At 42.5% G+C, this 13,217-nt stretch overlaps 1 protein-coding gene across 4 annotated transcripts in view; it reads right to left on the reverse strand.

Moving 5' to 3' along the window:
• Positions 1-13,217, reverse strand: part of LOC139273139 (serine/threonine-protein phosphatase 4 regulatory subunit 3) — a 74,395-nt gene that overhangs the window by 30,323 nt on the left and 30,855 nt on the right. For all 4 annotated transcript variants that reach the window (XM_070889597.1, XM_070889600.1, XM_070889598.1 and 1 more), the window contains 3 exons: positions 10,396-10,473; positions 10,200-10,316; positions 2,600-2,716 (listed from right to left, as the gene is read on the reverse strand). In XM_070889597.1, the coding sequence (XP_070745698.1) occupies positions 2,600-2,716; positions 10,200-10,316; positions 10,396-10,473 (312 nt within the window). The remainder of the gene's footprint in view (positions 1-2,599; positions 2,717-10,199; positions 10,317-10,395; positions 10,474-13,217) is intronic.

Consider the following 13,217-nt stretch of genomic DNA (forward strand, 5'->3'; position numbering starts at 1 on the left):
AATTGGTCTTAATAGTGTGAACAGGTCCCAGTTAAAGTGCTTCTGAATCATGACATGCAACACTGGCTGTTATAGTTAACAAGCAGCACAAGTCCAACCTCTTGGTCAATGTAAGTAGAACTTATGAGGATCCGATATTACCAGGCAACAGGTACACACTGGTTGTTCCAGCTTGGTCCGTACCAAAACACCCTCGCCATTATATAGGGACATAATGACAGCAAGCATTTGGTGCATCATGGCACTTCATGATTGGAGGTATTTCCAATAAACCACTGCAGAAGCATTAAAACTCAAAAGGCACTTATGTCATATGGAAAGTACAAAATACAATACAAGACCACAAAAACCAGGAGCAGTTAGTACTTTCACATCACGTTAAACCATCTTTCCCCAAACTTTTGAGCCTATTTGACCTCATCCATCAAAAAATAGCAACCCTGCAATCTTCCAAGTGTATGCAACAGATATTCAAATCCCAGACCAAGTGGCCATACAGAGAGTTGAATTTCTCAGGCACATTTTATGAAGCTAGAAACACTCCCCACCTCATTTGATACACAAATCACAGAAATCAATCCGCAACAAAACGGATGACAAAAATCAGAGCAATTAAATACTACAAGTATGTAGCCAGAGCCAAGCGCTACAGCCTCAAGTTCATTATCCTAACAGAAGCACTTCCACATGGCATGAGATTTAAGAGTAGACACTTTTCACTATTGCAATAAAAATGTTTATGTCTTATTTTCTGAACATACATCACATTTTTACTCCCACAATATTTTGGGACAGACTTTATACATCATTTATGTATGGAGCGTACACGGCGTTCAAAAGAAACACAGTTGTTAAAACATTTAGTAACTGAAAGGAAAATCAACAATCCTAACACAAAAGCAAAATACTGCGGATGCTGGAATCTGAAATAAAAATAGAAAATGCTGGAAATCTCAGCAGGTCAGGCAGCATCTGTGGAGAGAAACAGAGTTAACGTTTCAGATCTGTGCCCTTCGTCATAACCGGAAAAGTTTGAGACGCAACAGATTCTTAAGGAAGTGCAGGGGGAGGGAGGAAAGAACAAAAAGGAAAGATCTGTGATAGGGTGGAAGGCAGAAGAGATTTAAGAGACAAAAGGGATAATGGGTAAAAATGAGATGGTAATGGCACAAGTTAAGAAACAAAAGATGAATCTAGATGGGGTGTGAATGGCGGAATCATCACCAGCTGCCATGGGAGAGAGAGCAAAAAAAAGAGGGGGGGGGGTGTTATTTGTAAAAAAAAACGCAAGGGAAAAAAAAAATCTGGGCAGAGGTCATGGTCTGAAATTGTTGAACTCTATGTTAAGTCTAGAGGCTGTAACATGCCTAACCGAAAGATGAGGTGTTGTTCCTCGAGCTTGCATTGAGCGGCATTGAAAGTGTAAGAGGTTGAGGACGGAGCGGTCAGAGTGGGAGTGGAGCGGAGAATTAAAGTGACGGTGGCCAGAAGCTCGGGGTCGCGCTTATGGACTGAACGAAGGTTTCTGCAAAGCGGTCACCCAATCTGCATTTGGTCGCCCTAATGTAGAGGAGACCACATCGTGAGCAGCGAATACAGTATACCAGATTGAAAGTAGTACAAGTAAATCGCTATTTCATCGGGAAGGAGTGTTTGGGGCCCCGGACAGTAGGAAGGGAGGAGGTAAAAGAGCAGGTGTTGCATCTGCTGCACTTGCACGGGAAGGTGCCGTGGGAAGGGGAGGGGTTGTTGGGGGTGACTGTGGAGTGGACCAGTGTGTCGCAGAGGGGAGGGAAGACGCGATTGGTGGTGGGATCACCGCCCTTTTTCCCTCTTTCCCATGGAAGCTGGTGATGATTCTGCCATTCGCACTCCATCTAGATTCATCTTTTGTTTCTTAACTTGTGCCATTACCATCTCATTTTTATCCATCATCCCTTTTGTGTCTTAAATCTCTTCTGCCTTCCATCCTATCACAGACCTTTCCTCCCCTCTCCCTTTCACTGCCCCTGCACTTCCTTAAGAATCTGCTGCATTTCGAGGATGATCTGTTGAACCTGGAGGCTGGTGGGGTGAAAGGTGAGGAGAAGGAGAACCCTGTCTCGGTTCTGGGAGAAAGGGAAGGGGTGAAAGCAGAAGTGCAGGAAATAGAACGGACAAGGTCGAGGGACTTGTTAACCACGGCAGAGGGGAATCCTCAGTTGAGGAAAAAGGAAGCTATATCAGAGGCACCAGTGTGGAATGTGGCATAGTCAGAAAAATGCGATGGAGACAGAAATGTTTCTTAAGTTGTGCCATTACCATCTCATTTTTGCCCATCATCCATTTTGTCTCTTAAATCTCTCCTGCCTTTCATCCTATCAGATCTTACTTTTTACTCTTTCCTCCCCTCCCCTGCACTTCTTTAAGGATCTGTTACATCTCGAACTTTTCTAGCTCTGATGAAGTCAGACCCGAAACGTTAAACTCGGTTTCTCTCCACAGATGCTGCCTTACCTGCTGAGATTTCCAGCATTTCTGTTTTGAATCCTAACTAATGCTGTTCTAGCTTGATTTGGAAGAGTTAGTTTATTCACATGCTACAATGACAAATACTTACATCATCGCTCTGCTGAGCTTCCTGCATTACAAACTCGCGTACCATTGATGGACTATATTCTACCAGATAAGAAAATATGTCTGTAGCGGCGGCTCGCACCTGCACATCATCCATACCCTGTAAAATAGCAAGATAAACGCGCATTTTAATTAAAATTAAAATTACAATCACATACCAAGTGGTTATAAATGTGTGTTTTTTCCCCCAAAAGTTCTTCAGTAGTTTACACAGAAGAATGGCAGCTTAATTCTATCAGTAACATGGGCTAGAAAATGCAACTGACTTACCAATGAAGCATTTCAGAGTGCACATCATGCCCCCCATAAAAAATGCAGTGAATCACGAGACTATGCCATTTCCATATACAATTCCAGAGTTGTAGGACACAGTCGCTCCAGCATTTCCCACAAATTAAAACTGCAATCTCTGCCGTGCCGTCAGTGGGAGGCCAGACTCTTCCTCACAGATACAACAAACATTACAACAGCAGCATAGGGTGAACCAGCTCAAACAGGATTTGCAGAGCTCCAGGGGTAGGTTTGCTTTTAAACCAGATAACAGGATGAGTGACGGAAGGACATAAAAACTCAATAAAAAAAACAATGTGAAGATCTTGAGGCAACATAAATATTCTAATTTACTCAATACATAAAAAAAACGTAGATGTAAAAAGAAAACTTTTCCATATTGATAGACATTAACAATGACCATCAATTCTGATTTTATTTGTAAAAACAGTCCATCAGGAATTCTTACTAATCTGATGCCTCAGAATATATTAAGTGCATTTCGACATACATCATGTGTTAATCGGAAAGTCATTGCGGAAAACGTATTGAATTTTGCAACATACTATATAAATGCATTGACAGAAATAGTGCAGTACAACAGTGATGTTACACCAGCCTGGAAACGACTGTGTGATAGTAACACAATGTACGTAGATTACATTCTTTGGCCCACTGTCTTAACACAGGGATTAACCAATCAGTTTTTAAAAAATGTGATTAAAACAAGAACTTCAAAGCTTTGTGCCTTCCTTGGTTGTTTAGATGCATAAAGATGCATACCACAGAACCTTTGGTATAAAATTTAAATCAATGCCGCAACCGAGACTCCAGGATGGTATGTTGCCCCCCTGGTGCAAGGGTCAAGGATGTCTCGGAGCGGGTGCAGGACATTCTGAAAAGGGAGGGTGAACAGCCAGTTGTCGTGGTGCACATTGGTACCAACGATATAGGAAAAAAAAAGGGAAGAGGTCCTACGAGACGAATTTAAGGAGCTAGGAGCTAAATTAAAACGTAGGACCTCAAAAGTACTAATCTCGGGATTGCTACCAGTGCCACGTGCTAGTCAGAGTAGGAATTGCAGGATAGCTCAGATGAATACGTGGCTTGAGCAGTGGTGCAGCAGGGAGGGATTCAAATTTCTGGGGCATTGGAACCGGTTCTGGGGGAGGTGGGACCAGTACAAACCGGACGGTCTGCACCTAGGCAGGACCGGAACCAATGTCCTAGGGGGAGTGTTTGCTAGTGCTGTTGGGGAGGAGTTAAACTAATATGGCAGGGGGATGGGAACCAATGCAGGGAGACAGAGGAAACAAAAAGGAGACAAAAGCAAAAGACAGAAAGAAGATGAGTAAAAGTGGAGGGCAGAGAAACCCAAGGCAAAAAACAAAAAGGGCCACTGGAGAACAAAATTCTAACGGGTCAAAGTGTAATAAAAAGGCAAGCATGAAAGCTCGGTGCCTCAATGCAAGGAGTATTCGGAACACAGGAGAGGGCTCTGAGCTAGTTAGAATGGGTGAGAGCTCAGATGAACAGGATCCCAAGAAAGAATGCAAAAGGCAGGAGGCAACAGAGCAGAGTAGCACTGGGGTAAGTGTAAACCACAAGCTGACAGGAAGGGACAATATGTATGAATATAAAGGGGCTGCAGGAGGGGTCAAAACTAAAAATCATGGTTTAAAAACTAGTATTAAAACACACTACCTAAACGCACGCAGCATTCGGAATAAAGTAAATGAGTTGACGGCACAAATCATTACAAATGGGTATGATTTGGAGGCCATTACAGAAACGTGGTTGCAGGGTGGTCAAGACTGGGAATTAAACATACAGGGGTATCTGACAATTCGGAAAGATAGACAAGGGGGGAAAGGAGGTGGGGTAGCTTTGTTAATAAAGGAAGATTATCAGGGCAGTTGTGAGAGACGATATTGGCTCGAATGAACAAAATGTTGAATCATCGTGTGTGGAGATTATAGATAGTAAGGGGAAAAAGTCACTGGTGGGCGTAGTTTATAGGCCCCCAAATAATAACTTCACGGTGGGGTGGGCAATATTCAAGGGAATAATGGAGGCATGTGAAAAAGGAACGGCAGTAATCATGGGGGATTTTAACCTACATATCGATTGGTCAAATCAAATCGCACGGGGTAGCCTGGAGGAGGAATTCATAGAATGCATACGGGATTGTTTCTTAGAACAGTATGTTACAGACCCTACAAGGGAGCAAGCGATCTTAGATCTGGTCCTGTGTAATGAGACAGGAATAATAAACGATCTCCTAGTAAAAGATCCTCTCGGAATGAGTGATCACAGTATGGTTGAATTTGTAATACAGATTGAGGGGGAGGAAGTAGTGTCTCAAATGAGCGTACGATGCTTAAACAAAGGGGACTACAGTGGGATGAGGACAGACTTGGCTAAAGTAGACTGGAAACACAGACTAAACGGTGGCACAATTGAGGAACAGTGGAGGACTTTTAAGGAGTTCTTTCATAGTGCTCAATAAAAATATATTCCAATGAAAAAGAAGGGTGGTAAGAGAAGGGATAACCAGCCGTGGATAACCAAGGAAATAAAGGAGTATCATCAAATTAAAAACCAATGCGTATAAGGTCGCCAAGGTTAGTGGGAAACTAGAAGATTGGGAAAATTTTAAACGACAGCAAAGAATGACTAAGAAAGCAATAAAGAAAGGAAAGATAGATTACGAAAGTAAACTTGCGCAAAACATAGAGATAGTAAAAGCTTTTACTGATATATAAAACGGAAAAGAGTGACTAAAGTAAATGTTGGTCCCTTAGAAGATGAGAAGGGGGATTTAATAATGGGAAATGTAGAAATGGCTGAGACCGTAAACAATTATCTTGCTTCGGTCTTTACAGTAGAAGACACAAAAACCATGCCAAAAATTGCTGGTCACAGGAATGTGGGAAGGGAGGACCTTGAGACAATCACCATCACTAGGGGAGTAGTGCTGGACAGGCTAATGGGACTCAAGGTAGACAAGTCCCCTGGTCCTGATGAAATGCATCCCAGGGTATTAAAAGAGATGGCGTAAGTTATAGCAGATGCATTCGTTATAATCTACCAAAATTCTCTGGACTCTGGGGAGGTACCAGCGGATTGGAAAGCAGCTAATGTAATGCCTGTTTAAAAAAGGGGGCAGACAAAAGGCAGGTAACTATAGGCCGGTTAGTTTAACATCTGTAGTGGGGAAAATGCTTGAAGCTATCATTAAGGAAGAAATAGCGGTACATCTAGATAGGAATAGTGCAATGAAGCAGGCGCAACATGGATTCATGAAGGGGAAATCATGTTTAACTAATTTACTAGAATTCTTTGAGGATATAACGAGCATGGTGGATAGAGGTGTACCGATGAATGTGGGGTATTTAGATTTCCAAAAGGAATTCGATAAGGTGCCACACAAAAGATTACTGTAGAAGATAAAGGTACGCGGAGTCAGAGGAAATGTATTAGCATGGATAGAGAACTGGCTAGCTAACAGAAAGCAGAGAGTCGGAATAAATGGGTCCTTTTCGGGTTGGAAATCGGTGGTTAGTGGTGTGCCACAGGGATCGGTGCTGGGACCACAACTGTTTACAATATGCATAGATGACCTGAAAGAGGGGACAGAGTGTAGTGTAACAAAATTTGCAGATGACACAAAGATTAGTGGGAAAGCGGGTTGTGTAGAGGACACAGAGAGGCTGCAAAGAGATTTAGATAGGTTAAGCGAATGGACTAAGGTTTGGCAGATGGAATACAATGTTGGAAAGTGTGAGGTCATCCACCTTGGGGAAAAAAAACATTAAAAGGGATTATTTGAATAAGGAGAAATTACAACATGCTGCGGTGCAGAGGGACCTGGGGGTCCTTGTGCATGAATCCCAAAAAGTTAGTTTGCAGGTGCAGCAGGTAATCAGGAAGGTGAATGGAATGTTGGCCTTCATTGCGAGAGGGATGGAGTACAAAAGCAGGGAGGTCCTGCTGCAACTGTACAGGGTATTGGTGAGGCCGCACCTGGAGTACTGCGTGCAGTTTTGGTCACCTTACTGAAGGAAGGATATACTAGCTTTGGAGGGGTTACAGAGACGATTCACTAGGCTGATTCCGGAGATGAGGGGATTACCTTATGATAGATTGAGTAGACTGGGTCTTTACTCGGAGTTCAGAAGGATGAGGGGTGATCTTATAGAAACATTTTAAAATAATGAAAGGGACAGACAAGATAGAGCCAGAGAGGTTGTTTCCACTGGTCGGGGAGACTAGAACTAGGGGGCACAGCCTCAAAATACGGGGGGAGCCAATTTAAAATCGAGTTGAGAAGGAATTTCTTCTCCCAGAGGGTTGTGAATCTGTGGAATTCTCTGCCCAAGGAAGTAGTTGAGGCTAGCTCATTGAATGTATTCAAATCACAGATAGATAGATTTTTAACCAATAAGGGAATTAAGGGTTACGGATAGTGGGCGGGTAAGTGGAGCTGAGTCCACGGCCAGATCAGCCATGATCTTGTTGAATGGCGGAGCAGGCTCGAGGGGCTAGATGGCCTACTCCTGTTCCTAATTCTTATGTTCCATTAATTTATAAATAACAAATTGCTGTTACACATAGGTATTAGTGTTGTTATTGAATATTTATCCGCCAACGAGGTAACACCAGTATGAACGCTTTTCAAACTTCCAAGCCCACAAAATTCAAAACAGGACAAACTGGTAAGAAATGTGCAGAGGAAAATAATTTTCACTGTAAGGAGCATTCCTTGATCACATTGCCAGGGCTCACTGGATATGTGATCCATAGGCCGTTGTTGGAACATGATATAACGCCTCTGCTAAAATAGCAAAGGAATGTCATACAAAAGGATTAAGTGCCCATCCGCCACTACTACCAACAATTTCTAAACATTGAACAAATTTGAACTACAAAGCTGGAATGACTGAAATTTCTAATGAATGTAGTATTATGTTGAAAATAATTAATGATTTTTAATGGTGTCAAAAGTTTTGTTGTCATAAAAAATGCATTAGTGTACCTGTATATCCAGATTATCAAAAAATTCTGTACATTAAAAAAAATCTTATTTGACTTGGTTAAAATGTATTGAGCATAGAATGTACTTTAGAAATAAAGTTAAACCTTTTAAGGACAACATGGAATTTAATGCAACAAAAAATGGTTAAGGGAAGTGGTGTGCACATTGTTCTTACTCAGCCCAAACCAATGGGATAAAAGTGTCTTCTCGGTCAACTGTAAGGATCTTGTGAAATGACTTTAGGTAGACTCAATCCAGTTCCTAATTGCCACAAATCAACACAAAAGTTCTCATAATTTGGCACAAATTGGTAATCTCACTTGGAGGCCCAACAATGGCTGGAATGAGAAACAATTACTACAAAAGTGTAACCTTCTTGTTAAGACACATTATTGGGTTAAGGCAAATAAAATCGATCTGATTTATACCAGTGTGATATAGCTTTCATAGTGCAGTTATACAGTTTATGCACATAAATTAAATGGGGGTTTTAAGAGCAGGAATCCCATACAAATGGTAGAAGATATGCAACCATCTTCAGCCAGAAGTGCGGTGTGGATGATCTGTATCGGCCTCCTCCTGGTGTCCCCACCATTACAGAAACCAGTCTTCAGCCAATTCGATTCACTCCACGTGATATCAAGAAATGGCTCAGCGCACTGGATACAGCAAAGGCTATGGGACTCGACAACATCCCAGCTGTAGCGCTGAAGACTTGTGCTCCAGAACTAGCCATGCCTCTAGCCAGGCTGTTCCAGTACTGGCATCTTTCCAACAAAGTGGAAAACTGGCCAGGTATGTCCTGTCCACAAAAAGCAGGACAAATCCAAATCGTCCCATCAGTCTACTCTCAATCAGGTGTCGTTGACAGTGCTATCAAATGGCATATTCATCAATAAACTGCTCACCGATGCTCAGTTTGGGTTCTGCCAGGACCATTCCGCTCCAGACCTCATTGCAGCCTCGGTCCAAACATGGACACAAGAGCTGAATTCCAGGAGGCAAGGAGAGTGTGACTGTCCTGGACATCAAGGTAGCATTTGACAGAGTGTCGCATCAAAGAACCCTAGCAGAATTGAAATCAACAGGTCAGTGGGAAAACTCTCCACTGGCTGGAGTGATAGCTAGCACAAAAGAAGATGGTTGTAGTTGTTGGTCAATCATCTCAGACCTAGGACATCGCTGCAGGAGTTCCTCAGGGCCGTGTCCTAGGCCCAACTTCAGCTGCATCATCAATTACCTTCCCTCCATCACAAGGTCAGAAGTGGCAATGTTCACTAATGATTGCAGTGTTCAGTTCCATTCGCAACTCCTCAGATAATGAAGCAGTCCATGCCCAAATGCAGCAAAACCTGGATGACATTCAGGCTTGGGCTGATAAGTGGCAAGTAACATTCACGCCACACAAGTGCCAGGCAATGACTATCTCCAACAAGCGAGAGTCTATCCATCACCACTCTTGACATTCAACAGCATCACCATCGCTGAATCACCATCGCTGAATCCCCCACCATCAAGATCCTGAGGGTCACCATTAGCCAGAAATTTAACTGGACCAGCCACATAAATACCACGGCTACAAGAGCAGGTCAGAGGCAGGGTATTCTATGCAGTGTGTCTCACGTCTCGACTCCCCAAAGCCTTTCCACCATCGAAAAGGCACAAGTCAGAAGTGTGATGGAATACTCTCTCACTTGTCTGGATGAGTGCAGCTCCAACAATACTCAAGAAGCTCGACACTATCCAGGACAAAGCAGCTCCCTTGAATGGCACCCCATCCACCACCTTAAACATTCACTTCCTCCACCGCCGGCGCACTGTGGCTGCAGTGTGTACCATCTACAATATGCACTGCAGCAACTCGCCTCGGCTTCTTCAGCAACACTTCCCAAAATAACTTTGACCACCAAGCTGGACAAGGGTAGTAGGTGCATGGGAACACCATCACCTGCAAGTTCCCCTCCAAGTTACATACCCTCTCTCACTACAAGTACAGGAGAAGGTAGTATTTTTTCCCCATACAGAGACAATAGGGGATCAGAGACATGAGGTGGTGGGAGGAAAGGGGAAAAAAAGTGAGGAATATATTAGAGTCATGAAGTGGGCAGGGAAAAGGTGTCAACATTAGACTAATATTTTCTCAGAATTAAGCTGGTTCAATTTTGAGGAACGGGGGAAAAATAAAACTGTAGTGTTATCACAATCTGGTATGCAAAATGTTCAGACATAAGGTAAATTAAATCAGTAGTACTAAAAGAAAAAAGTCCACACTTACCAGAACTATTTCGAGGGCAGGAAGAATTCCTAAGTTTGCCAGAGTCTTGAAAAATGCATCTCGGTTCTGAGGTTGCAGTGTTTGAGAAAATGCACAAAATTCCTTAAAGAAGTTCACCTGCGTTTCAGAAAATGTATGTGTGAAATATACTATTATATGCTAATGTATAACTTTTCAAGTTGAATAGTTAACTTACTAATTCACGTCTCTTGTCATCATCTGTTGCTTCATCTGTTAACTGTGCAAAGAGTTCAGTCAAAAATTTCTCATCCTCCTGAATCAAAATAAATAGCAAGTTTCAGTATTTCAATTTTACAAGTTTATAATTTGCACGTATATGATAAACTGGAGTTTCACAAGTTAAAAAACGCAAGGATAAGTCAATTATTCTCGCTTTATTTACAGATCAAATTTCAAGGTCAGCCATGATCTTATTGAATGGTAAAAAAAGCCTTTATCTTCACATATTTGTTTCAATGAGAGATTAGGGACTATGGAAGGTGCAGGGATTTGGCCATCCATGTATGCGAATTACTATCCAGTTGGAGTAGAGTTCAGTGTTGGACGTTGCACCTCGGGCCTTGGGGGGGCGCAACACAGCCTGAGGGCGGAGCGCTGCACACGTCGTCCTCTCTCTCTCTCTCTCTCTCTCTCTCTCTCCCTCCCTCCCTCTTTCTCCCTCCCTCTTTCTCCCCCCCCCCCCCTCCTCCCCCCTCCCTCTGGTGCTGGGGACGGACCCTGCCTGAAATCTCGGGCCCGGCCCATTCAGCCTTCGGTCCCGACGGCAAACCGCTTCCTAAAGGCCTGCCTGAAGAACTTTCACACAGGTAGGAACATGGTTTATTTAATCTTTTCTTTGCTTATAAATGTTTATTCAGGTTGGATTTATTTGTATAAGTATAACTAAGGATTTATTGTAGAATTTAATGACTTCCCTTTCCCCCCTCCCCCCCCTTGTTCCCTACACCTAATTTGTAACCTGCACCTGATTTTTTTAATGTGTAGAACAGGTTTTTCAGTTCTACAAAAATCTTCACTTGCTCCATTCTAACTTAGTTTGGAGTACGTTTTCACTGTGGAAACTTTGAAATCAGGCGTCAGTGGCCGGACACGCCCCCCTTTTGAAGAAAAAAATTCTGTTCCAAAGTAGAACTGTTCTACCTGACTAGAACTGCAGAAAAAAAAATGAGGAGAATTGCGGTTTCTAATCAGGCGCAAATCATGTGGAAACTTGGGCCCAATGTGTGGGTAACTAAAATCTCTACAAAAATAATTTTCTTATTCCTACTCATTTCCTAGATTGGCCTACAGATTTCCCTCCCACAATTAGGTCTATAGCATGAACACACTAATATAATAATTCCTGATTTAGGTTTAACTTCCAAATATATTGCCTCTTTTGGTGTACACCAGTCCTATCTATAGCATGCATTCCCTCCTTCACTAATCCTGCCATCTTCCTTTCCTCCCTATTCTATCCCCCCTTAAAATATTGTAATTGGTTATGCTTCTTTCTACTCCTGTCTAATTTGTGATCAAGTTTCTGCTAGTGCTATTAAATCTTTATCTCTGTGACCCAATTGCCCACATTCTGAGCACTGCAACACATGTATTTCATTTCTTTGTTCGTAATTAATGCTACTCCTTTTTCTTTGACATTTGTTGATTTTGTTTTCCTCCTGTACTCTCCTTACACGTTCTGCACGCAGTCCTCTTTGCTTAAAAAAAATTATATACTTACCTCATCTATTTCCACCATCTCTACTTTCTATGATTGCTTTAAATTTTCCCACACCTCATTTAAATAACTCTTCACTTGCATATTTATCCATTTGGGCAGTTTATTAGCTCCCTTCCTGTTTAGATGTAGTGCATTTTGCAGAGTAGCTCCCATCTTACCCAGATCTGGTGCAAATTCCCCATGAAATGGAAACCCTCTTTCTGATATCATCCCATTACCCATGTGTTAAGCTCCCTAATCTTCCTATGGTTCCCTATTCTAAAATGAGACTGAGTGATCCAGAGATTATCTTCCTTTAAACCCTGCTCAAAAATCTGCTTCCTAATCTCCTAACCTTGCTTTGCAGGACATCAAGCCTTTTCTTTTCCTATATTATTGGCACCCATGAAGGCTGGCTACTCTTCCTTCCCCCACCCAATGTCTTCCAGCCTTTCCAAAATGTCACTTACTCTAGCATCTGGGAGGCAACAAGCATCTGGGACATTCTGGACTGCAAAAAGATGGCATCTACACTTCTATCTACTTCTTGATTTACCAGCAGATAGTATGAACAATGTCTTTACCAACATTCATCCCTCAGTGAGTCATCAAAAAGAGATTAATTGGTCACTGATCCCAAAACTGAACCTTGCAGGATCCCACTGTTCATATCCCTCCACATCAACTTGTATTAATATAGCACCTTTAACGTACTAAAGCATCCCAAAGCACTTCACAGGAGTGTTATAAGACAAAACAAATACATTTGATACCAAGCCACATAAGAAATTATGGCAGATGACCAAAAGCTTGGTCAAAGGGGTAAGTTTTATGGAGCATCTTAAAGGAGGGGAGAGAGAGAGAGAGAGAGATGGAGAGGTTTAGGGAGGGAGTTCCAGACCTTAGGGCCCAAGCAGCTGAAGGCATGGCCACCAATGGTTGAAGAGTTATAATCAGGGATGCTCAGGACGACGGAATTTGAGGAGCGCAAACATCTCGGGGGTGGGGGGGGGGGGGGGGTTTGAGGCTGAATGAGATTAGAGATAGTGAGGGGCAAGGCCATTGAGGGATTTGTAAACAATGATGAGAATTTTGAAATAGAGGCTTAATGGGAGCCAATGTAGATCAGCGAGCACAGGGGTATTTTGAAAAACATACATTTAACCACCACTGTTCCCTAATCAACTTCCTAGCCATGCTGCTGCAATCCTTTTAATACCACGTGTATATTTCATCCAGAAGCATCCTACACACATATCAAACTTTGTTTAAAAGTCCTTATACACATATATGTAAGG

Source organism: Pristiophorus japonicus, chromosome 9 (assembly GCF_044704955.1).
Source record: "Pristiophorus japonicus isolate sPriJap1 chromosome 9, sPriJap1.hap1, whole genome shotgun sequence".
Lineage (NCBI taxonomy): Eukaryota > Metazoa > Chordata > Chondrichthyes > Pristiophoridae > Pristiophorus > Pristiophorus japonicus.